Below are 27,720 nucleotides of genomic sequence, written 5' to 3' on the forward strand. Positions count from 1 at the left end.
AAGTTGTAACTTTATACACCTAAGGATTGGTGCGCTCACAGAATAATCATAACCGTAATAAAACATCATGCAAAATATTTGATCACCGCTGTAACTCCATTTTCCACAGACCCAAAACCAATACGATCGTGTGTTTTGATCTAAACGGAAAGCCTCAGGGTCAAGGTCACGACCTCACCAAAAGTAGTAACTTAAAATCACTACGCCATATAAAAATTTAGTTATAAATTTGTGATTTTGTTTTTTAAAACAAAAGCTGAAAGTTAGGTATAGAATGTGTTTCTTACAGAATATGTTACGATGGTAGCTGGTCTTGTATGAATTTCTGAGCTATAAAATGAGTTGTGGTCTATTTTTTACCATAGCGTGTTATTTGTGTGCGGGGAAGGACACACATTAACAATTTGCATGTGTAGAATGGAGTTTTCCACTTCAACAGTTAGAAGTTGATCGTGCTTCCATTTGCGGTCTTTCTGTTACACGAGTGATCTGTTCGGACGTTATCACTGAAAAGGTGAGTTGACGGTTTTATTTTGTTTTAGTCTTGCAGTATAAGACAATATAATGTTTCTTTTTCATCTTACTTTCATATTTCGTAGTGTTTGCGTATTTTTGGCCAATATTCTGCAACCATGGTCAATTTAGATTGAACTTTTGATAGAATCTACGGCCAGTCATTTTGCCCCGCCCCCACTCCATCCGGTGCGGTAGTGACGTCCCATTGCTCGCGTGCCGCAGCAGAGACCCGCGCGACCTTCAGCCGCTGTTCTTTTACCAGCGCCGTTATTCTCATCTTTCCGGTGTGTTCTTGATTTTTCCATTGTGTCTTATTCCGCCATATCAAATACCCAAAATGTATCATATTAGTCATATTTAAGTGAATAATCAATTCAGTCATCATAATTTGGCATTTTTAACCCAAGCAATCAAAAAAAGGAAATTTATTCAATATTTTCACTCATCTGTGAAGGAGGGGCTTTAATTCTTCATGATGTAGTTATTTTATATGTAAATCAATTTTACAAAAGCATTTGAATTGTAATAAAAAAAAAACTTCACAGTGGAGGCCAGATAAAGCAAGATACCATCTTTATTCTTATTAAACATGACAAAAGAAACATTGTTAGGTAAATGCAAAAAAAAAATAGTAAAATTAGAAAATTTATTTTTTGACCATAAACGTCCCAAATGAGAGACCAGTTTCTGAGACGGACCCATATGTAAATTATATACAGTGAATAATTTATGTAGAGGTAATAGTTTCAGCTAAAAGTAAAAAAAAAAAAAAAATGCAAAGTTTTAATTGGGAATTTTTGTAATTTTTATACATAGATTTTGATAAAATATCAATTTGTCAATAAGCTACAATATTCTCAATATCAATAATCTAGAATATGCACTCAAGGAAAAACATGCAAGATCACTGTATGTAAATATTAAGCTATTTTTATGATTTTTTTTGAAAATAGTACAGTCAGAAACAGAAAATGGCCTTTTTCACCTCTAAAAGTAGGTCAAAGATCAAATTTGATGCTTGATGCTGGTAGAATGGGTCCATGTTTGGGGTAGTTTACTGTAGCATATTATAAAGCCAAAATCAATATTTTATGGTGAAATGGCTATTTTGACCATTTTTGCGCATGCGCAAAATACATTAAATTCAATTTTTTCAAAAACTGATAAATTGTTTAGCAAAGAAGAACCTGCACAAGCCCACAGCAAATGACAACTTTTGGCACCATTGGTGTTTTTGAACATGTGGTTTTGGCTATTTAGGAAACAAACTGCTTTCGACCGTGGTCCAGAACGCCTCACTTTCCACTTGACTGGCATCGAAGCTTTTTGCACAGGAAATGAGCACGTGTTGATATAAAATCTAGGGGGAAATCTTTACATCTTTAGTAGATACTGTAATAAATGAAATGACATTTTCAACAAAAATCACATAAAATATGCTCTGTGACCTTGAAAAATAAGTCAAGGTAATTTATCTTGGGTCAGTGAGCTTCCGTTGTCCACGGCCAACAGCGGTTAAAATTTGGCCCGAAACCAAACAACTTTTGGAAGAAAAAATAAATAAATATAAAATCACAGATGACAACAACTATACCACACACACACATACACATATATATATATCCCAGCTGACTACGGGCGAAAGGCGGGGTACACCCTGGACAAGTCGCCAGGTCATCACAGGGCTATATATTATATCTCATCTCATCATCTCTAGCCGCTTTATCCTGTTCTACAGGGTCGCAGGCAAGCTGGAGCCTATCCCAGCTGACTACGGACGAAAGGAGGGGTACACCCACACACACATTACATACATACATACATACATACATACATGTGCACACTAATTACACACACACACACACACACACACACACATGCATCTCAAATTAGAATACCATGAAAAAGTTCCTTTTTTTCATAATTTTATTCAAAAAGGTAAACTTTCATATATTCTATATTCATTACATGTAAAGTGAAATATTTAAAGCCTTTTTTGTTTTAATTTTGATGATTATGGCTTATAGCTCATGAAAATCAGAAATCCAGTATCTCAAATTAGAATATTCCCCAAGATCAATCAAAAAAAGGATTTACAATACAGAAATGTCCAACTTCTGAAAAGTATATTCATTTATACACTCAATACTTGGTTGGGGCTCCTTTACCATGAATTACTATCAGTGCGGTGTGGCATGGAGGTGATCAGTCTGTGGCACTGCTGAGGTGTTATTGAAGCCCAGGTTGCTTTGAGAGTGGCCTTCAGCATATCTGTATTTTTGGGTCGGGTGTTTCTCATCTTCCTCTTGACAATATCCCATAGATTCTCTATGGGGTTCAGGTCAGGCAAGTTGGCTGGCCAATCAAACACAGTAATATCATGGTCAGCAAATCATTTGGTAGTAGTTTTGGCACTGTGGGTAGGTGCTAAGTCCTGCTGGAAAAGGAAATCAGCATCTCCAAAAAGCTTGTCAGCAGATGGAAGCATGAAGTGCTCTAAAATCTCTTGGACTTGATAAAATACAGTGGACCAACACCAGCAGATGACATGGCACCCCAAATCATCACAGACTGTGGAAACTTCACACTGGGATTCAAACACCTTGGATTCTGTGCCTCTCCACTCTTCCTCCAGACTCTAGAGCCGTGATTTCAAAATTAAATGCAAAATGTACTTTCATCTGAAAAGAGGACTTTGGACCACTGAGCAACAGTCCATTTCTTTCTCTCCTTAGCCCAGATAAGACACTTCTGACATTGTCTCTGGCTCAGGAGTAGCTTGATATTAGGAATGTGAAAGTTGTATCCCCTTTCTTGAAGATGTCTGTTCGTGATTGGTCTTGATACACTGACACCAGCCTCAGTCCACTCCTTGTGAAGCTCTCCCAAGTTCTTGAATCAACTTTTCTTGACAATCCTCTCAAGACTGCAGCCATCCCTGTTGCTTGTGCACCTTTTCCAGCCACCCTTTTCAGCAATGACCTTTTGTGGCTTACCCTCCTTGTGGAGGCCATCAGTGATCATCTTCTGGACAACAGTCAAGTCAGCAGTCTTCCCCATGATTGTGGTTGTGTGTACTGAACTAGACCGAGAGATACACTGTGTGCATACTGTTTTACTCAAACTCGAAATGAAATATTCTAATATTTTGAGATGAGGTTTTTTTTTGTGTGTTTTTGTACTGTATGCCATACTGATTAAAATAGAAAAATGAAACATTTTAGTTTAATGTGTAATGAGTCTATAATATATAACTTTTCACTTTCTTAAATAACTGATGGAAAATATTGAACTTTTCCATAATATTCTAATTTTTTGAGATGCACTAGTGTGTGTGTGTATATATATATATATACACACACACACACACACACAAATTAGTATTGGTCCATAAGGATTTGAAATGAAGCAATCAAGATGTGATTGAAGTTCAGACTTTCAGCTTTAATTTGAGGGGTTAAACAAAAAGATACTGCATTACCCATTTAGGAATTACAGCCATTTTTACATCATGCCTCCATTTTTACAGACTCTAGAGTAATTGGACAATTGACTGAAGCAGTTTCATGGCTAGGTGTGGCCCGTTTCCTCATTATTTCATAATGAGATAAAAGGTGTGGAGTTGATTCCATATGTTGAATTTGCAATTCGTAGCTGTTCATGGAAACTCAATATGTGGACCAAAAGAGGTGTCGGTGAAAGTGATGTAGGCCATCATTAGGCTGAAAAAACAACAGACCTATAAGAGAGATAGTAGAGGCCAAATCAACAATCTGGTACATTCATAAACAGAACACAAAAACACTGGCGAGATCAGCAACAGCAAAAGACATGGAAGACCACCAGAGACAACTAAAGTGGATAATCGTAGAATTCTTTCTTTGGTAAAGATAATCCCCTACACACCATCTACCCAAGTCAAGAACATTCTCAAGGAGGTAGGCCTGTCAAAGTGTCCAGTCAGGAGATGTGAATTCAATACAATACAATCAACAATCATGAATGTAAATACAGAGAGTTTACCTCAATATGCAAACCACTGGTAACACTCAAGAACAGAAAGTCTGCCTAGTTCTGGGACAAGATTCTTTGAACAGATGAAACCAAGTTTAACTTGTACCAGAATGATGGTAAGAGAAGAATATGGAGAAGAAAAGGAAGCACTCATGACCCAAAGCATATCACATCATCTGTCAAACATGGTGGACATGGTCATGTATGGCTGCCAATGGAACTGGGTCACTGGTGCTTATTGATGTGACTGCTGATAGAAATATGAATAAATTCCAAATGTATAGAGCTATACTTTCTGCTAAGATTCAGTCAAATGTTGTTCCCAAGAGCTTCTTAAGGCAAAGTAGTGGAATGTTCTTAAATGGCCACGTCAGTCAACCCAATTGAGATACTTTTCACTTCGTGAAGACAAAACTGAACACAAAAACCCCCACAACCAAACAGCAACTGAAAGCAGCTGCAGTAAAGGCCTGGCAAAGAATCTCAAGAGAGAAAACTCAGCATCCGGTGATGATCATGGGTTCCAGACTTCAGGTAGTCATTAACTGCAAAGGATTTGCATCCAAGTATTAAAAATAATCTTTATATTTACAATAATGTTAGTCTGCCCAATTAGTTTGAGCCTGTGAAAAATTTAAGGCTATGTAAAAAATGGTTGTAATTCCTAAACAGTTAATGCAATATTGTTGTTAAACTGTCTGAATTGGTTGCTTAACTTCAACTCCATTGTGCTGGAGTGCAGAGGCAAAATTACAAAAAAAAAATAAAAATAAAATAAATTGCTGTCCAAATACTTATGGACCCAACTATATATTGTCAAACTTGGATCATTTTGTTCTAAAAGGAACCCAAGAGCAAAAGCAAAAAAAAAAAAAAAGCACTGCAAACACTAACTGCCAACACTTAGACTCTCGTTTACTAAAGTTTTGCATTTGTAAAACACGCATGCAAACTTGGTAACACTTAAACAAAAATGTGCAAATTAATTTACTAACCGTCTACACAGGATCTTTAACATAAAATACCCTCCAAAAAAAAAAATTTAAATAAATAAATAAATAAATAAATAGAAATGCAGAGCTGTCTATATAAAACAGATTACCACAGCACAGCTGATTTCTAGGCTCCGATTGGTCAGAAGGTGTGCATTATCAGGGTTTTTTCTAGAAAAATTTAGTATGAGGGCGCTCACCATGGCGAGGGAGCGAAGCGGGGGGGGGGGGGGGGGATGGTGCCGGTTGTCCCCCCCCGCCATGCAAAGCCTTTGAAAAATGCTCCAATGGGATATTCTGAGGCTATCTGAGAGGGAAATTGTAACAAATTGTCTGTCAACATTGAAAAAGAAAGAAGTAATCTTCTTCTGCCCCGGACAGTCTTTGGCTTTCTTCCGTTCCGTGCTGCGGGATGACATCTTTAAATGCCCAAGTGTCAACAAAAACAACTCGCGAACTATTTCTGTCAAAAGCTCCCGCGCCGGTGGGTGAAAGGTCATTCAGTCTCGAGAACTCTCGCTCTACAAGTCAGCTGACCTTGTATGTAACCCACGTCAAATCTTGCGAGAGCATCCGCGACAAGTAAACAACTAAACAACATGGCGCCTCAGTCTGAAAAACTCCAATTCGGATTGTTTTTGCATCGTCTGGCGGTGTATCTACTATGATTGGAATATTTTTGGAGCAATTATAATGTATTTGATGATCAGACACATTGTCACGTAGTGTTGCTGGGATGTTTTCACGGAGTCGGTAAGGGGGCGCACGCCGAGAGTAAGAGGGCGCAGCGCCCCTGTTCCCCCGTTTAGACGAAAGCCTGCATTATTGTACAACAATGTGGTACAAACAGCAATGTAATATAAATAGTTTATTTTAATATACTCATACACAGGGACTTGTACGTCAGACATTCCACATAATCTAAGACCAATAAAAAACATGATTTTAAAAATGTGTTTTTAACCATGAAAAACAAATGTGGTGACTTTTTAGGAGACGTTTATTTAAGGTTTATGGACGGAATCTAGAATGTCAGTGCTTTGTAAAAGTCATACTGCTTCCCAGGGTGGGGAAAAAAGGAAAATGAGAGAGAGGAGAGAGAGGGGTGAAGAATGACTGTTTATGAGGGTGTAAGTCAGAACAGGAACTCACTTGTCCCTCATTAAATCTGACTATACACCATTAAAATGTGCATCGTGTCATTCATTAATAAATTAAATCTTTGTGATCCTTGGTACACTACTGTGGATTAAGAGGAATAACATAACCGCCAGGGCTGGAGTGTATGAAAATAATCCACTCCTGGGTGGTAACAGCAACCTCTGCTTTGCACTGTGCTGTATCACACCACTGGCTCCACATAGAATCTCCACCAGTGTCCCGCAAGCCTCTGTACTTGGTCCTCTTCTGTTCTCCCTCTATACTTGATCTCTTCGCAAGGTCAATATCCTCACAAGAGTTTTTCATACCACTGCTATGCGGATGACAGTTTATCCTCTCCATTCCTCCCTTATCACGTCTGACAGCTAAAACATAATCCCTGCAAAACTGAACTGCTGTTTATCCCAGGTGAGTCATCCCCACACCAGGATCTTGTGATCTTCCAGGAAAACTTTATCTCACCTTCCGTCACTGCACACAACCTTGGGGTAACCAGGGACAATCAGCTGTCTTTTCCCTCTTGCATTGCTAATCTGACACACTCATGCCAATTTCTCCTTTACAACATCAGAAGGATTTGCCAATTCCTATTCACACAGGCCACTCCAGTGTTTGTTCAGCCCCTTGTCATTTCAAGGCTGGACTACTGAAACTCGCTCCTGGTAGGTCTGCCTCTGAGACCGCCCTCTAAGTGGCGACCAACACTACGTTCACACTGCAAGGCTTAATGCTCAATTCCGATTTTTTTGTGAAATCCGATTTTTTTGTGAGGTCGTTCACATTAACAAATACATGCGACTTGTATGTGATCCTCAGTATGAACGAAAAGCGACCTAAAAGTGTTCCACATGCGCATTGCAGGATACGACGACGTCACACGCAGTGAGCATGGCCAGTGTTTACGGAAGTAACCTAAAGTTTCCTGTGTATGACAGTAGCCAGCATGGAGTACCTGGCGATGATGCAGTTGTTGTTGCGACGGAGCCAGAACATGCACAATAGCCTGATGTTAAGGAGGAGGTTGAGAAGGAAGAGGGCAAGTGTTTTGGCTCAGGTGTTCTGCGGGGTAGTGACTGCAACCTCCGTTCAAAGGAACGTGTGGGTGCAGAGTCGCATTGATGTCATGCGCCATGTTGTTGTAACTTTGAGAGACCCGCCGCCTACTTCAGCGCAGAATAGTGACGTTTGTGGCTTGTTGATGACGTGTAAGTCGGATGAATGCGACCTGGCGGTTCAGACTGAAGTCGCATATGAAAAGATTGGATAGGAATCGGAATTAGGACCACATATCCAAACGGCCTGGGTCGGATTTGAAAAAAATTGGATCTGTGTCGTTCATATTGTCAATAAAAGATCGGATACAGGTCACATATGGGCGAAAAAATCGGATTTGAGTCACTTCAGCCTGCAGTGTGAACGTAGTGCAATTCAGTTGCTAATGCGACCAAATTTTGTGATTGGCACCCTAAATTATACTGCTAGTCTCATGATGGCTCCTAACACTTCCAGTCCACTGGCAACTTATGTTTCAATAGTTCTGAAAGAACAACAGTAATACAGCTAGGCCTAATGGTGTTGCGTCTACTGTTTACTAGTTCCGAATATTAACGAATGTGTCCAAATTATATTTCGCTATCCAATCAAAATTCTTCACCGTCTATTCGTAACTACTTGTCCTTTTCCATAATGTAAAAGGAGAAAGCATGGTCATGGTAACGCTCACATTTCCGCTTTGCAAAATGGCGGAGGGCAATTTGTCACCTCGTGGTTTCTACTTATTTAGGCAGTCGTAAAAAGCAAAAGGAAACCAGCACAAAACGCAAGGCCACCAAAAGTAATACAGTCAGTTCCAATGTAAAACAAGTTTCGTAATGAGTGGCTATCCACATACACATGCCTACAATATGACAAAAACGAAGAAAAGATCATGTGTGCGTGTTGTACTGAAAACCCCTTGGTTGCTGGAAAAAGGACTTCGTTACAGGAAAAGTATGGGAGTTTTAAGGTGGAATCTCCCGCAAAACACAATGCCAGTCAGAGACACATGCGGTGTAGAGACATCTGCCTAAATCGGCAATCACACAGGAAACCGCTAGATGATTGTTTTCAGCATTTGGAAGCCACTAACGCAGACAAAATCCACTATCGCGAGTGAATTTAAATCAGACATTGCTTCTGCAATTAACAACAGTAGATACATAGCAGTAATGTTTGACAGTGCCATTGACTGTGCTATTAAAGAAACTGAAGCTCTAATTGTGCATTACTTGGACACTGATGGAAAACTCGTCAACAAACTTCTTGGTCTAGTTGAGTTGAAACACGCACATGCGGATGGCATTGAGGCAATATCTTCGCAATTTGCTGACATTGGTAAACATGATTTCAAGGAGGATCTAGTTTCATTTTGTGCAAACGTCAATCATGGATTAAAAGGTGGAGTGAGGGGAAAGTTGAATGTTGACTGTCCATGGATTATTGGCATTTGGTGTTTACCACACAGGTTTGTAATTTCTTTATCATCAAGTCAATTCCTCAAGGGAATGTTGAAGAAATAATTGTAGTTTGGCATTACAGTAATTTATTAAACATGATACTGGAATAAATTTGATTTAATTTTTAGGAAATAAAGAATTTCATTGTAATTATGATTTCAGGTTGTTGTGTTGGGCAATTATGCTGGCACTACATTACTAACATACTAATAATAATCTAGTAAACAAGCAAAATATGCAGCAGGATCCGATAGCTAGATTTTATACTAGCCCGTGCTAACCAAAATTTTGTTGTTTTGTGAAGTAATCTTGTGCATTTCTATGGACATTTCTGTTGACAGTCAGCAGTTTCCCAAGGCGTGCCCGGTGCGTGTGCTTTCCATATATGGAAGTTAAATCTAGAAAATCGAATTTACCGCCAAAAATGTAGCATTCTTATTGGTCAGGCTTCGAAACAAGGCTTGAATGGAAGCAAAATACTATGAGTTTTGAGAGCTTCGCCAGCGACGCGCGGCAGGTTTAGAACGAGTAGGTAATGTATTTAGATAAATATCTTCGAGTTTATCATACAAGCATGATAAACATATTGAAAACTTTATACTTTACACTTACCTTTGTGCCCACTACCAAATATTATTAGTTTGCAAATGACCTAAATTAGATGAAAGATAAAACTTGTCACCTTCTCAGTCAGTGCGTTAACATGCACATAGAGAGAATCGAATTTCTGCCGTTGCTCGACTGAAATCGAAGTTCAAAATGCCATGTATACACCTTCATTCGGCTGAAATTGAACCGAACTTGATTTCTCAGAATCGCGCTACACGACCTAGATTATGCGATTTCTGCCGAGCTACTTAGTGCATGTAAACCCTATTGAGCTACGTATTCGAGCTACTTACTTCAGCACTGCCCCTTCCGGGAGTGACGAGACCACAAGGGAAACACAACAGCCTCGGTCGGCATGACAACGAATCATGACAACGGCATGAATCTTTTCTTTTTGTGGCATTGTTTGCACTGTTAAAATTTAGCTCACTTACTGTATCACCAAATACATCTGTTGCATAGCTGTGAATTGTGTATATAAACAAGTCACTGTATTTGTGTGTGTATATATATATATCTCCAACATCTGAAGAATGTCAATAAAAGCAAAACAATTGAACTTTTTGTGTGTTTATTAAGACACAAGTTAAATTGTAAGCAAAAAATATATATTTTTTTTGTAAGCAAAAAATGGACTTTAGAAAAATATTGTGCAAAATAAGTTGTCTTACAAAACAGTGGTCTGCGCCGGACAGTTTGTAGCCATACAGTCTGTTAGAGCAAGCCTAACAACTTGAACACGGAACTGCCAGTGTTGCCAGATTGGGGGTTTTAAGTGCATTTTAGCGGATTTGAACATGTTTTGGGCTGGAATACGTCAGCAGTATCTGGCAACACTATAGCTCTTCTTCATGACAACAACCGGAAGTGTACCAACACGATGGGGCGTGTAGCGCCATGTGTGGCTCGGGTGCACAATGCACCTTGCACAATAGCCCGATTTCACTTGTGCATGTAGGATTGGATTTCTCTGGCACCCCTGCTGGGACCCTTTGCTCGATTACCGACAGCAGCTCGATTTGGACGTGCATGTAAACGTACTGAGTCACAAAAGACTGTTCACATGGTAACGGCATGATAACGACTTTCACTCTTTCGGTTTCGATTGGTTTCTCTTTCGCCAAGACTTCCATTATCTTAAAATAGTACTTTCATAAACTACCATTATTATTGAATTTTTTGTATTGTTTACAGTATTTACATTTCAATTAACTAGTAACTATAGGAAAATTTCCTTTCATTTGTAACTTAATTTCACTTATTTTTAACTCCTGTTTATTGCACTTAACAGAATCAAAAGGATTCCTAACATTTTGTGATGTAAGATTTGCATTATGTACATTTCGTAAAATCAAAACTTGTTAAAGGTATCTTATTTTCAGTTGTATACATTTCATAACATTAATCTTCAGAGTTGGCTGAATCTCATTTGTTATCTTTGTTGTATAAAGATGTATTCTGTGTAATAGGACTTGATTGCAGCAATTTGTATTTTTTTTTTTTGTCTTAAGTGCACCAGAAATTATAATTTAAGGTTTCTGCTTTTATTACAGGAATTTGTAGAAGATTTTATTGATACAGTGGTTTGTAAAGTTCTGGTTAATGAAAAAGAAACTAAATTTAAACTTTTATAACCTTTAAGTTAGTAAATATATTGTGTGTTAAATGCCTAATAAAATACAATTCACACTTAAAATTAATGCTTTCTTTCATTTCCTTTTAAGGCTCAATTACAGCTCCAGAAGTCACCAGATTGCACCAAAAAAGATGAAATTTCAGTCGCGACCAAGTTATACTCCCTACTTTCAGAAAAACACTCCCAACCTTCCCAATCCTGGCTAAGCCCCTGCAGCTCAGCTACCCAAGGCTGTTAGTGTCAGTTCTTCATCTACATGCATTATAGATGTTATCTTGAAGAAACTTGAAAAGTTACTCTGTTGATTATTACTGTTCCAGTCATGATGGTTTTAAAAGTGGATCTGAGCAATTGTAACTTGTTGAAGTTTGATTAAACTTAAACTTCAGAAACTGTTTTGCTTTATTTTTAAAAAAAGTTAAGATTAGGTTCTGGTTCCTTGAAAAATGGTTCTGATTCCCAGAAAATTGATTTTGGCCCCTAAAATTTTGACAAATAGGAGCCATGTGGCTCCCTTGGGGGAAAAAAACGAACTTGGAGGGCTGCTCTGACAGCCATTTGGCCTCTGCAACTGATCCAGATCACAGCTACACTACTTGTTTTCAACCTTCCCAAGTTCTCCCATAGCACCCCATTGCTATGTTCCCTCCACTGGCTTCCTGAAGCTGCACCCATCAGGTTTAAAAACACTGATGCTTGCCTACCTTAAAAGCACTTAGTACACCCTGCACTGTACCACACTCCTTCTGATCCTCTAGCATTGCTCGACAGGCCCCACCATCTCTCAGGGTACAATGAAAATAAACATTACTTCTCTGTTCTGGCACCAGATGGTGGAATGAACTTCCCCGAGCTGTTCGAACAGCTGAAGTCACTGGCTGACTTCCAACAATGACTAAAAACCTCTCTCTTCATGAGGTACTTAAATTAGCACGTTGTTTATTTTTTCCTTTTCTATTCTTTTGTCTTGTGCGGTTGAAGAAAGAAACCTTATTTGTCACATGCACACTTCAAGCACAGTGAAATTCATCCTCTGCATTTAACCCATCTGAAGCAGTGAACACACGCACACACACTCAGAGCAGTGGGCAGCCACACCAGAGCGCCCAGGGAGCAGTCAGGGGTCAGGTACCTAGCTCAAGAGCACCTCAGCCCAAGGCCGCCCCACGTCAACCTAACTGCAGGTCTTTGGATTGTGGGGGAAACTGGAGCACTCGGAGGAAACCCACGCAGACACGGGGAGAACATGCAAACTCCACACAGAAAGGCCCTCGCCGGCCGCTGGGTTCAAACCCGGAACCTTCTTGCTGTGAGGCGACCGTGCTAACCACTACACCACCGTGCCGTTTCATACTATACTAACCTTATATCAGACTGATCGCACTTCGTTGCTATGGAGAAGGGCATCTCCCAAATGGTATAAATGTAAATGCACTAAATTATTTATAATATAACTATAACCGCACTCTGTCAGGTATTATTCCTTACTTAATTTTACTCCTGCATTGTGCTTTAAATAAGCTTGAAAGCCACCAAAGTGAGGCATTTCAGACAAAATTACTATTCAAATTTTTCAAAATATTAGTTGGTTGGTTATTTACAGCTTTTTCCCACCTATGTGGGGTCGATGTGGATAGGGTTGAACAGGCAGGGACCAACAGTGTCACCTACCTAGGGGCACCAGGGCTGAAACCCTCATCCTTCCAATCAGCAGCCCAGTACCATAACTGTTGGGGGGGGCGCACACACATTTTATATAAAAAAAGGAATTTGTTGTTTTTCACTACCACGGTAGAAACAAGATTGAAAAATTTGTTTGGATTTTGAATTGTTTCACCTCTCATCTGTACCCAGCCATTACAATGATACATTTAGGGGCTTGTGTGTCATATAGACCAGCAGAAAGATGTGTTCTGACAGTACGGGAATGAAATAAGCCCCTCCCCCTGCATGAGCTCATAGTCCTCCACTCATGACAAACGCCAATACACTAATAGAAAATTTGCTTAAGGTCAAAAATAATCAAAGTTAAAGATAACAGCTTAATTCTAATCACAGCAGTGTTTCTCAAATGGTGGGGGCCACTGCCACCCCCATAGCTGTTGTTATAGCCAGAAAAAAAATATTTGGTCATATCATGCTGTGTGTCTAATCAAATGCTGCCAATTTTGGCTTTCATTCATCTGTAAATTATTCATGCTAACATTGATAAATGGAGTGAAATTCCTTCCTCCTATAAAAAGCTGGGGGGGAGGGGGCACTATGCAAGTTAAATATGACGGGCATGGATTGTGTAGACCAGTGTGTGGCGAGTTATAGGCTGCGGAAAGCATGAAACCATCAAGTATTTCAAGACAAAACACTCAAGTCATAAAGACAAGCCTGATGACTTTTTTTTTTCCCTTCAAAAGAAAGTGATGGGATATGGACACATCTTAATGATCAAAAACATATGCAGTGTTCAGGAGCAATCACTTTGCATATCATACAAACTCACTCATTGCATTTCAAAATGCAAAAAGACCCTCGGCACAAAACTGTTGGAAAAGTCTCGATCTCCAATGACACTGTATGGAGGATAAACACAAGAAATGATCATATGAGGACAAAGCAGCAGATGGTAACACACATTAAGGCAAGTAACTATTGTGCACTCAAACTAAAATCAACAGATGTACCTGATCACACAATCCTGATGAGACACTTAAAGAAAATCACACTTGCAGGTTTCCCATTGATTTGCACAGGCAAAATATTTGCACAATACAGTATTGTGCACAATGAATACGCATTTCTTTGTTTGCTTCCATAAAATAAACAACTTTGGTGTAATTTTAGGTCACGACATTATGTCCAACATAAAAACGTGGGTCCTGAAGCAAAACCAGTTGAGAACCACTGTAATACAGCTTGCTGTGAGCAGCCATGTTGATTTTACAACACAACACTTCTTGAACCCAGAGTAAATGTGTATCGAGAAGATTACCTTGATTCCTGAGGAGGAATTTTGAGTTGAGGGGGCATTTCATTTGTTTTTTTTTTCCTGGTCAGAGGTAATTATGAGTTAAAACCTTCAGTCCAAAGAAGCCCAATTCATGTGAGCTTGATGACTCAGTGCACAACCAGGCAGCTACACACCTCATCACCTATGACGTACAGTGGGGCAAAAAAGTATTTAGTCAGCCACCAATTGTGCAAGTTCTCCCACTTAAAAAGATGAGAGAGGCCTGTAATTTTCATCATAGGTACACTTCAACTATGAGAGACAGAATGGGGGGAAAGAATCCAGGAAATCACATTGTAGGATTTTTAATGAATTAATTGGTAAATTCCTCGGTAAAATAAGTATTTGGTCACCTACAAACAAGCAAGATTTCTGGCTCTCACAGACCTGTAACAACTTCTTTAAGAGGCTCCTCTGTCCTCCACTCGTTACCTGTATTAATGGCACCTGTTTGAACTCGTTATCAGTATAAAAGACACCTGTCCACAACCTCAAACAGTCACACTCCAAACTCCACTATGGCCAAGACCAAAGAGCTGTCAAAGGACACCAGAAACAAAATTGTAGACCTGCACCAGGCTGGGAAGACTGAATCTGCAATAGGTAAGCAGCTTGGTGTGAAGAAATCAACTGTGGGAGCAATTATTAGAAAATGGAAGACATACAAGACCACTGATAATCTCCCTCGATCTGGGGCTCCACGCAAGATCTCACCCCGTGGGGTCAAAATGATCACAAGAACGGTGAGCAAAAACCCCAGAACTACACGGGGGGACCTAGTGAATCACCTGCAGAGAGCTGAGACCAAAGTAACAAAGGCTACCATCAGTAACACACTACACCACCAGGGACTCAAATCCTGCAGTGCCAGACGTGTCCCCCTGCTTAAGCCAGTACATGTCCAGGCCCATCTGAAGTTTGCTAGAGAGCATTTGGATGATCCAGAAGAGGATTGGGAGAATGTCATATGGTCAGATGAAACCAAAATAGAACTTTTTGGTAAAAACTCAACTCAACTTGTCGTGTTTGGAGGAGAAAGAATGCTGAGTTGCATCCAAAGAACACCATACCTACTGTGAAGCATGGGGGTGGAAACATCATGCTTTGGGGCTGTTTTTCTGCAAAGGGACCAGGACGACTGATCTGTGTAAAGGAAAGAATGAATGGGGCCATGTATCGTGAGATTTTGAGTGAAAACCTCCTTCCATCAGCAAGGGCATTGAAGATGAAACTTGGCTGGGTCTTTCAGCATGCCAATGATCCCAAACACACCGCCCGGGCAACGAAGGAGTGGCTTCGTAAGAAGCATTTCAAGGTCCTGGAGTGGCCTAGCCAGTCTCCAGATCTCAACCCCATAGAAAATCTTTGGAGGGAGTTGAAAGTCCGTGTTGCCCAGCGACAGCCCCAAAACATCACTGCTCTAGAGGAGATCTGCATGGAGGAATGGGCCAAAATACCAGCAACAGTGTGTGAAAACCTTGTGAAGACTTACAGAAAATGTTTGACCTCTGTCATTGCCAACAAAGGGTATATAAAGTATTGAGATTAACTTCTGTTATTGACCAAATACTTATTTTCCACCATAATTTGCAAATAAATTCTTTAAAAATCAGACAGACAATGTGATTTTCTGGATTTTTTTTTTCTCATTTTGTCTCTCATAGTTGAAGTGTACCTATGATGAAAATTACAGGCCTCTCTCATCTCTTTAAGTGGGAAAGCTTGCACAATTGGTGACTGACTAAATACTTTTTTGCCCCACTGTATGTTCAGGCAATGCTTTTTAAAAATCCTCTCAAGTCAAAAACATTTGCTTCATCACTCATATCCTGAAAAGATGGTCTGACAAGTGAAAATAAATGAGAAAGATTCAAACAAAACTGCAAAGAAACACTTGAGTAATCTGCTGCAGTTCGAAGCCAAACTTCAATAATGATAATGATGTCCATTTGGTTTTCCAGGTGAAGAATATAACCACATCCATGATTCAAAAAGATACATCTTAAGATGCACTGGGACACATCAGTGGTGTTTCCAGAGCCATACTGGCCAGCCCAGTGACTAAGGCTGCGACAAGATCCACTGGTGCAGTTAATGCATGCTCGGTGCCTCTGGTTCCTTACGGATTTGTTGCACAACTGATTCAAAAGATACAGCTTAGGATGTACTAGGACACATGATGGGTTTTGAACCCTTCAACATCATACACCCTCACTCAGACGACCCAGCCAGGGTTGATCAGACAGTGGTTTGTGTCCCAACAGCATGGATCACTCTTCCTAATCTAAAGCCATCTGGAGGGTCTCTCTCTGCAGCCTCCATGGTGGACATAATGGCTTTCCTTTTTTGCAGTCCCAGCGATGCCAAATAGAGTGTAGACCTTGCACATTGCACAACCAGCGAAGTCGCTACACTTCACTTCAAATGGGCTCACAGCATGCCTTCCAGCCTCTCCTCTGGTACAGGTCCACTAGCTCCTGGTACTTGGACCACTTCTGCTCATTTGCCTCTTACGCACAGTCCTCCCAGGGAACTGTCAGCTCTATAAGGAGTGTCTACTTTGACAAGGCTGATGTCTGGCACCATGTCTGGCCTTAATGAACCTGCATCCCCAAGCTGATTAAGTCTGATACAGAGGTGAACAGATGGACTGATGATCTAGGCTATGACAGAGTTTGCTCACCAGCACAGACAATAACAAAGTCAATGTTCTTCTGGTCATGGACATGTTTGTGGTAGGAAATGGTTTGGAGAAGACCTCTGTAAATGTCTTCAGCACCTAGTAATGTTGCCAGCTGTAGCGGCTCTTCCCCAGGGCTGTTGGGCAGTTGCTGAGGATGTGCATCGAGCGAATCTTTCCACAGAGGGCACAGAGAACATACTGGAGAATCACCAGGCTACATGGAGATATGGCAATTTACTGGACTATGTAGGACATCATAAATAGCTTGAACCATTAACTTGATCTGCTGGGGTTCCACCTGCCAGATATCAGTCCAGGAGATCTTCCTCTCCAGCGCATCCTCCCACCTTGTCCAGGCTCCATGCTGGCACATACCTACCATCCTGGTAGTCTGTTCCATCTTGACACATGCCCACACCTCATCAAGGACCAGAGGGCATGTCACTGCCATGGGCCTTATCATATCAAGGTTGTAGGATGGCTCCCAGCCCTGCCCATCCAGTTGCCACTGTGCTCACCAAAGCTCTGCGTCTCAGCCAAGACTATCTCCAGACCTTCCTGGGCTCTCCGCTTACTAACTTTCAACACCAAAATGCCTGCTGAAGCCATTCTAGCATCCCTGGAGTCCTGAAAGAGCATTGCCTTTCTTGTGTGGGAAACCCTAAACCCCTCACTGAGGCTGCTAATGGGGAGCTGGAGTTTGTTGCTCCTCCCATACAGTGCTGCACTACTTGGTCTTCACAGCAGACCCAGGCAACTGCAGAGGTAATTGCAGTGCCATCCAAATAACTTATCCTTGCCCACAAGATGAGCTTTTCCAGCCCTTGGAGGATCTGCCTACCACCAGACACCAGTCAGGCATGTGATTGTCAAAGGACCAAAAAAAAAAACCCACACAGGGAAATATTGGCAGTTTTACAGCCATGGGAACCACTACAATTTCCGTACTCTCAGCTCTCTCAAAAATTAAAACAAAATGATACAATTAAATTTCACAGGTGTCTTTGAGGCAGTGAGGTAAAAGGAGACTGAAATTGAAACGGAACAGAAATATTTTCCCAGTGTAAATTTAAAGGCCAAAATTTATGCATTTTGTGTCTCCTTTTACAAAAATTGTATTTAAAATTTTATGAATAAAAATGTGTAAGGTGGAAGTTACATCTGCAATAAAAGTACATTTACCATGTAAATGGATCATGTCATCATATGTATTCAGGCTAACTTTCTTGCTGGAGCAATACTGCAGACATCAAAGCTCTAAAAATTGCATGACATTTCTGTCACACACACACACAAAAAAAGTTTTTTTCCGATACCAAGTTCAGGCTTGAATCTTTCAAAACCCACTTTAGTTTTATAATACTTATTGATCATTTTGAAAAAGTATTAGTATTGACTTAGATCAAAGTGCACAATTTCCCCTGTGAAAAACAAACTACACAGCCTGAAGTAAACCATGTCCAAATTTCCATCAAATTATGTCCTTTCCATTGTGTTGATCTTTCCCAGTGTCATGCAGTGTAAATTTAAAGGCCAAAATGTCTGCATTTTGTAGTCTCATTTTGAAAAAATCTGGAAGGTGGAATTTACATTTGCAATCAAGATATAAATATATTTGAATTTGTGAGATTCAGAATTTTAATGGGGACTAACTTGCTGCATAAACATTTTAAAAATGGTGAAACCTGTCTTTTTCTGTTTTGGAACATGTACGTTCATTTTTTTTGCTGGGAAAAAAAAAAACCCACACAAAAATTACATTTTTAATTTTTAGCCTGTGAGACACTTTTGTTCCTGTGACTGTAAAACTTCCCATATACAAAGTGAAGAGTACAGTGTGGCAGTGACACCCCTTAAAGTCTAGGATTTTTATTGTATAATCTGGCACAAAAAACATATTATCGCACAGTCCGTTATAGAATTTTATTGGAATCATGTTAAACAGTGGGCAGCACGGTGGTGTAGTGGTTAGCGCTGTCGCCTCACAGCAAGAAGGTCTGGGTTCGAGCCCCGTGGCCGGCGAGGGCCTTTCTGTGTGGAGTTTGCATGTTCTCCCAGTGTCCGCATGGGTTTCCTCCGGGTGCTCCGGTTTCCCCCACAGTCCAAAGACATGCAGGTTAGGTTAACTGGTGACTCTAAATTGACCGTAGGTGTGAATGTGAGTGTGAATGGTTGTCTGTGTCTATGTGTCAGCCCTGTGATGACCTGGCGACTTGTCCAGGGTGTGCCCCGCCTTTCGCCCGTAGTCAGCTGGGATAGGCTCCAGCTTGCCTGCGACCCTGTAGAACAGGATAAAGCGGCTAGAGATAATGAAATGAGATGTTAAACAGTGTGACAAGTAATAATCGAAAAGAGTGCTGGAATTGCAGTGTAAAATCTGCTTTGGGTTGCCACAGGTCTCAAAATATGCCTCAAGACTTTAAAAATATTAGAGACGGCTTTTCAAGAAGAAGAAGAAACCTTTATTCGTCACATGCACACTTCAAGCACAGTGAAATTCATCCTCTGCATTTAACCCATCTGAAGCAGTGAACACACGCACACACACTCAGAGCAGTGGGCAGCCACACCAGAGCGCCCAGGGAGCAGTCAGGGGTTCAGTACCTTGCTCAAGGGCACCTCAACCCAAGGCCGCCCCACGCCAACCTAACTGCAGGTCTTTGGATTGTGGGGGAAACCAGAGCACTCGGAGGAAACCCACGCAGACACGGGGAGAACATGCAAACTCCACACAGAAAGGCCCTCGCCGGCCGCTGGGTTCAAACCCAGAACCTTCTTGCTGTGAGGCAACTGTGCTAACCACTACACCACCGTGCTGCCCTGTGTTAACTTTGTTAAACTATTGAAGAGTAAGAATCATCTTACCAAATGCATCTAAAAACTATTTGGGCAGCTTCCCTAAGCATGAAATAAACTAGTTTCATTACAGCTGCAGTGTTATGTCATTTGACAGAATGAAGGAAATATGAATTAATGAATGTCTCTCTTGCCCCTTTTCCACCAAAGCAGTTCCAGGGCTGGTTCGGGGCCAGTGCTTAGTTTGGAACCGGGTTTTCTGTTTCCACTGACAAATAACTGGCTCTGGGGCCAGAAAAACCAGTTCCAGGCTAGCACAAACTCTCTGCTGGGCCAGAGGAAAGAACCGCTTACGTCAGTGGGGGGCGGAGTTGTTAAGACCGACAACAATAGCAAGACCGCGAAAGGTCGCCATTTTTAAGCGACGAGAAGCAGCAGCTGTACAAACGCGAAGTCAGCCATTATTGTTGTTGTTGCTTCGATGTTCGCGCCAAGGTTTATGCAAACGCAGCGACGTAACTGACGTATACAGCGACGTAATGACGTGGCTCCGCTTAGCACCCCGAGCTATGGAAAAGCAAACTGGTTCTCAGCTGGCTCACAAGTTGAATGAGTTGTGAACCAGCACTAGCACTGGCCCCGAACCAGCCCTGGAACTGATCTGGTGGAAAAGGGGCATCAGTGAAGCAGATTCTGGTCCAGCTCTAAACTAAACTCAGCATGTGTGTTTAATAGGTTAAAAGTACTGCAGACATTCACTGAAAGGTGCTTGTGGAAAACATTCACCTTAACAAAGTTGTCTGGGAAAAGGCCTCTTCGTCCATTTAGGTCACCTTCCATCCATCCATCTTCCTCTATTCGTCGCACATTTTTGATTACATCTCCTAGTCGAAGGGTCAGTTCATCTTCGTGTGCAGCTTCATATTCATACTCCACCACCACTTCAACTATAGTAGAGAGAGAGAGAGAGAGACAGACTTTTTTTTTAGCACGTTAGGTATACGTTTTTAAATGATGTCATGTTAAATGAGAACTCTTCAATTCGAAAATGTAACCAAGGACTGCTGCTCCATAACACCACCAAATAATTAAGTCAATATCAATTTTATCCGACATGATAACTGCAGTCGATAATGAGAAGAAATGAACATGGAACATTTCAGTGTGACTGTCAGTGAACATTCCCACGAGTTTTTAACCTGCTAAGATCCCTGCCAAAGTGAACCTGAGCCACAAATCTCGCTTTCATACGAAAATAAATACAAGAGCTGCCTATCAGGTGGCTTTTCACATTTTGTATAGAAACAAGAAAAATAGAGAAATGAGAAAATATTGGTTGGTGAGACGCACGTGGTGAGGGTTGTCTGTTCTACAAAGAGAACTGGAGGTACAGTGCAAAACCGTGGCTATTTTTATACTGTGTGCTGTCAGGAATCAAGATGGGTTTTGATTTTTGCTGTTCCAAAAAACATGACTTGAAACATCATTAGATTTTCACACAAGTCCTAAAAGTAGATAAAGAGAACCAAATTAAACAAATGAGACAAAATTATTATATTATACTCGGTCATTTATTTACTGAAGAAAATGATTCAATAATACATGAATGAGTGGCAAAAGTATGTGAACCTCTAGGATTAGCAGTTAGTTTGAAGGTGGAATTAAAGTCAGGTGTTTTCAATCGATGGGCGTTGAATGGGCACCTGTTCACTTAGAGGCTGTCCACACGGCAACGGATTCAGGTGAATTTGATAAAAAATTGTTTATCGTTTCGGCCTGGCGTCCACACGGCACCGGCGTTTTGGGTGCCCCAAAACGAGAACGGGTTCCAGAGTGGAAAAATCTGGCAACGGCGCCGTTGCGAAGTCGTCTGGATGAGTAGAATGGATTTGTTTACGATGACATCACAACCACATGACTAGAACAAGCAGCACTCTCGCTGTTTCGTATGAACCACTGCATTGCATTCACTTTTGTATACAGCTTTTCTTTTAAATAAACAAGTAACTGAACCATTTCTTGAATTTCTTTTTTTATTGGATAAGACTGCTTTTCAAAATGTTCACACACAATATAAAAAGTTATATGTTGATCCTGGGATTGAGATGCTGGCCTCTTCTGCCCCTCGGACCTGCTTGATCCATCCTGGTGCCCTGTGTCTGGTCGGAGTTTTATCGCCCCACTCCTGTGAAGGACGGCCCCATGAGGACAGTTGAGGGTTATACCTGTTAAAACTGTTAATATTATAGTCAGGCTGTCTGTTGTTGCCCAAATGAGGATGGGTTCCCTTTTGAGTCTGGTTCCTCTCGAGGTTTCTTCCTCATGTCGTCTGAGGGAGTTTTTCCTTGCCACCGTCGTCACAGGCTTGCTCATTGGGGATAGATTAGGGATAAAATTAGCTCATGTTTTAAGTCGTTCAAATTCTGTAAAGCTGCTTTGCAACAATGTTTATTGTTAAAAGCGCTGTACAAATAAACTTGATTTGATTTATATAAATTATATAAAAATGCTTTTCAAAATGTTCACACACAATAAGAAAATTAAGTTATATAAAACTATGCACACTAATAAAACTAATTTTTTTACACACAGAAGGCACGATTTCCTCGCGTAGTCGCAGCCATCTTCTTGTTGTTGTGTGTTTGTTCCTGTGAGTGCTTCACGCAGGGTAGAAGAAGGGGTTTATGCGCATGCGTCCTACTTCTGTTGTTCTGGTGTCTCCAATGGGACCGTCTTACAGCGCACGTAGAGGTGTGGCATGTGTATTGCATCGTTTTCAGCAAGCGTTGCGTTGCCATATGTACCTGATATTTTACTGAACCATTGCCCATGTGGATGCGATATTTTTTTTTATAAAATCTCGTTGCCACTGTCGTGTGGATGTAGCCTTAAAGAACAGAGATCTATCAAAATCTAATCTTTACAACATATGTTTGTGGAAGTATATTATGGCACAAACAAAGGAGATTTCTGAGGACCTACAGAAAAAAGTGTTGTTGAGTCTCATCAGGCGAGAAAAGGTTACAAAACCATTTCTAAAGAATTTGGACTCCACCAAGCCACAATCAGACAGATGGAGGAAATTCAAGATCACCGAGACCCTCCCCAGGAGTAGACAAGCAACAAAGATCTCTCCAAGAGCAAGGCGTGTAATGGTCCACGAGGACTTATAGGAACCCAGGCAGGGCTTGACATTAACTTTTGAATTCACTTGTCCAGTCAGACAAGCAGCAAGATTTTTCACTTGCCCTGACCATAACCTTTTTATTACCATTTATTTACTAGTTCAATGAAAGGAAAGTGAATCATAATTATACTTGCTTTTCGATAATCATTACGCTTTCATGATTTATTATTTTTCAATAAAACTCAAACTTTAACTGTAACAAGAAACAAAAACTATCCAATGTCCCATTATGGTGCACGTGTTGTTAGAACCCATTACCTGATGTCCAATTTTAAGAGTTAAACTCACTCAAATATATAGCTTCTGGAGGAAATAAAGTCAAATCTTGATGAATCCAGTAAAAGGTGAAGTATAAATTAATTTAAAGAAATAAAACGAGTTGGACATGATAAGGGTGACAGAATCAAGTTATGAACAAAAACCAAACTGTAAGCGAGTTCGGCACGGTTGTAAAATTCCCACGAAATATTTAAATAATATTGACTGGCTTTTTTCATGGTGTATCAGATATATTCCATTCAGCTAGCATGATATTGAACTCGTTTTTGACTCATTCAATATCATGCTAGCTGAATGGAATATATCTGATACACCATGAAAAAAAGCCAACCAATATTATTAATTATTATTATTCATACCCATTTGATGGAACAATTATAGATATTACAAAACGTTAAGAACGGGGGGGTTGGGTTAACTTGCCAGTATTGAATGCTGATTCTGATCGAATGTAATTCAATGTTCTGTCAATCCAAAGTTCTAACAATAAAAATGGTACAAGTTTTTTTTGTGGTCTATCAGATGTATTCCATTCAGCTAGCATGATACTGAACGAGTCGAAGATGAGAGAGAATACATAAAGCCCACCCACACAGAACACTGATTGGTGTACTTAGCGAGACTGAGCAATCAGGATATGCACGCTCTCTCTCTCTCTCTCTCTCTCTCTCTCTCCCCCGGGATATTGCATCTAGTTTGTGGGCATCAGGGAGCCACTATGCAAGAGACTCCTAGAACTTCCGGGAGAACTGGGAATAATTCAAGCAGATCTGACTTGTCCGGATCAAACATTTCGTTGTCCCGTCCAGTCAGACTAGCATTAATGTCAAGCCCTACCCAGGGTAACTTCTAAGTAACTACAGGCCTTGCTCACACTTAATGTTAACGTTCATGAGTCCACCATCAGGAGAACACAGAACAACAATGCAGCGTTGCAAAGGAAGAGTTAGTGCACTCCAAAAACAACATTGCTGCAGATTGCTGAAGATCGTGTGCACAAGCCAGAAGGCTATTGGAAAAAAATGCATGGACATCTCATCTCATTACCTCTAGCCGCTTTATCCTGTCTACATGGTCGCAGGCAAGCTGGAGCCTATCCCAGCTGACTACGGGCGAGAGGCGGGGTACACCCTGGACAAGTCGCCAGGTCATCACAGGGCTGACACATAGACACAGACAACCATTCACATTCACATTCACACCTACGGTCAATTTAGAGTCACCAGTTAACCTAACCTGCATGTCTTTGGGCTGTGGGGGAAACCGGAGCACCCGGAGGAAACCCACGCGGACACGGGGAGAACATGCAAACTCCGCACAGAAAGGCCCTCGCCGGCCACGGGGCTTGAACCCAGACCTTCTTGCTGTGAGGCGACAGCGCTAACCACTACACCACCGTGCAGCCCTTGCATGGACATATGAAACCAAAATAGAACTTTTTTGATGAAATGAGAAGTGTTATGTTTGGAGAAAGGAAAATGCTGCATTCCAGCATAAGAAGCTTATGCCATTTGTGGAACATGGTGGTGGTAGTATCATGGTTTGGGCTTGTTTTGCTGCATGTGGGCCAGGACAACTTGCCATCACTGATGGAACAATGAAATCTGAATTATTCCAACGAATTCTAAAGGAAAATAGCAGGACATCTGTCCGTGAACTGAATCTCAAGAGAAGGTGGGTCATGCAGCAAGACAGCGACCCTAAGCACACGTTATTCTACCAACAAATGGTTAAAGAAAGTCCTGACCTTTTGGAATCCAATAGAAAATGCTGTGCAAGCGGTTCACGTGAGGAAACCCACCAAAATCCCAGAGTTGAAGCTGTTCTGTACAGAGGAATTAGCTAAAATGACTCCAAGCTGATGAGCAGGATCTTGTGATCAATAGTTACCATAAAACGTTTATGGCCCTTTTCCACTACCCTTTTTCAGCTCACTTCAGCCCAACACGGCTCGCGTTTCGACTACCTCAGAGCAGCACGACTCAGCTCACTTCAGCCTTACTCGGCACCCAAAACTCGCACCGTTTTGCAGTGGGGCTGAACTGAGCCAAACCGTGCCGAGTGGGGCTAGGGGCGTGAGGAGACACTCCCCTGTGCACTGATTGGTGAGGAGGCGTGTCCTCACATGCCCACACACGCCCCGCGAGCATGCTGGGAACCACCATCTGTAAACACCGTAAACCCGGAAGAAGAAGAATTACGACAAATTATGCGCCTCGCCTCATCTATACGCTCTTGCCAGTATCTGTTGGCGTTGTCGGTGACAACAAGCCACAGCACCAAGACCAGCAACACTAACGACTCCATGTCCTCCATGTTTATTGTTTACTATCCGGGTCGTGAGACTACCACTTAAAAGGTCACTGATGTCACTGTTTGCGGTGCCTAACGACATCACGTGACGTCCACCCACTTTCGCTAACTCCACCCAATGTGTCCACCCACTTCCAGCCAGCACGGTTCAGCGCGGTTGTAGTCGAAACGCAACGCTAACAGCCCCGCTCAGCTCGACTCAGCACGGCACGGCTCAGCCCAACTCAGCCGTGTTGGTAGTGGAAAAGCACCATTAGTTGCAGTTATTGCTACACAAGGTTGTCACACCAGATAGTGAAAGCAAGGGTTCACATATTTTTGCCACTCACAGATCTGTAATACTGGATCATTTTCCTCAATAAATGACCAAGTATAATGTTAATTGGGTTTTCTTTATTTACTTTTAGGACTTATGTGAAAATCTGATGTTGTTTTAGGTCTTCTTTATGTCGAAATATCGAACACTCTGAAGGGTTCACAAGCTGTCAAGCACCACTGTACATTGTGTGCGGGGAAAAGTACCAGCCTGTTAGTGTGGTACTACGATTAGCACTGAGTAAATGACTGAACTGCCCATGTAAACATAAATCCTCAGCTGGAGCCGCCTTTTTCAAACTCTCATGGAAGTCTTATCTGCTGAGTAAAGAAAGAAGGAACGAGGAAGAGTTACACAGTGAGTCATGCTTGCTTCTGTTCTCCCATCCTGGTCAAATCCACCTGCAACCAGCTGCAGCTTGTTGGTTCATAACAATGAACGAGGAATGAGTGATGCCATTTCAAAGATCCCCCCAAAGTACAAACTGCTTACTAGAACGCTGAACAGAATTAAAGTGCAATTCAAAATATAGGCTTAAATCAATCCCTACATAAAGATTGTGCTTTTCCGTATTTCCTCTTCTCACATAAACAATAAGGGAAGATGAGGGCTTATTTTAAAAATAAATAAATAAAACAAACAAACCACAACCCCAGCATTTTCGATTCCAGAAACTGAGATTACACAGACTCTGGATTAGCTGCGACAGAAACAGAGCTAACCTAGATTAGACATGATTAAACATCTACCACGAGAGATATCAGCATGGGCCCGATACCATGCACATTTTCTCATGGAGGTATTTAATGATTACTAAAGGCACTGATGTCAATCAAAACAAAGTAGACTGTACAGTAGGGTGCATCAGTTGCCCCCTAAAAATGAAAAGTTCCTCCGATCATGATGCATTTTTGTTTTTATGTTCCTTTTGGTAAGAAAACACACTGGGTGAAAGATTTTGACAAAATTCAAAAGTTTAATGGTGGCACCAGGAGCTCAAAGTTATGGAAAAAGCTGCTATTTTATGACTTTTATGACAAAATTTTGATCACTTCTCATGAAACATTATGGCACCTTATAGAGTATACCAAATATCTTAGACACATGTTTTTAGTACATATTCTAAATATATTATCAAGCACAGTTTGAGTTTTAGCTGCTCATTGAATCATTGTTCAACTACTTTTAAACAATACAAATGTATTATGAATCACATTAATGCTTCTCAATCCCTTGCAAAGGTTCTTAACATGATCTCTGGCTCACAAGAAATCAATAAATGGGAGTCCAACATTGTGATTCAAACCTTACGCGAAAACATAAAATAAGCGTTTTTTTGGCAAAAAATGAACCTCATGGTGCCACCATTAGACTTTCGAATATGGTCAAAAAATTTTACAGGATGTCTTTATTGGTGAAAAGGAACACCCAAACAAAAATGCATCAGATTTTATGAAAGTGAGGGCAACTGATGCACCCTACTGTGCAGTGTTCTCTGTGAAAATATCAAAGGATTTCAAAAAAGATTTTCTTTGTACTTGTATGTGGATAATGCTAATCACCCAGAAATTAGTAACCGTGTGCACGACACAGCTCATTTGTATGTACTGACGCCCGCAAAACTCCATTAAAAGAGTTCAAGCGTACAGAGAACTAGGAGCATGAAACGATCGATCAGAGTAAAGCCTGATTAACAGAAGTGGAAATTATGATGACTCA

At 40.9% G+C, this 27,720-nt stretch overlaps 1 protein-coding gene across 2 annotated transcripts in view; it reads right to left on the reverse strand.

Annotated features, from left to right (window-relative positions):
* Positions 1–27,720, reverse strand: part of cd2ap (CD2-associated protein) — a 118,411-nt gene that overhangs the window by 73,482 nt on the left and 17,209 nt on the right. For both annotated transcript variants that reach the window (XM_060917367.1, XM_060917366.1), the window contains exon 2: positions 20,693–20,853. In XM_060917367.1, coding sequence (XP_060773350.1) covers positions 20,693–20,853 — 161 coding nt within the window. The remainder of the gene's footprint in view (positions 1–20,692; positions 20,854–27,720) is intronic.

The sequence above is a fragment of the Neoarius graeffei genome, chromosome 3 (assembly GCF_027579695.1).
Source record: "Neoarius graeffei isolate fNeoGra1 chromosome 3, fNeoGra1.pri, whole genome shotgun sequence".
NCBI lineage: Eukaryota > Metazoa > Chordata > Actinopteri > Siluriformes > Ariidae > Neoarius > Neoarius graeffei.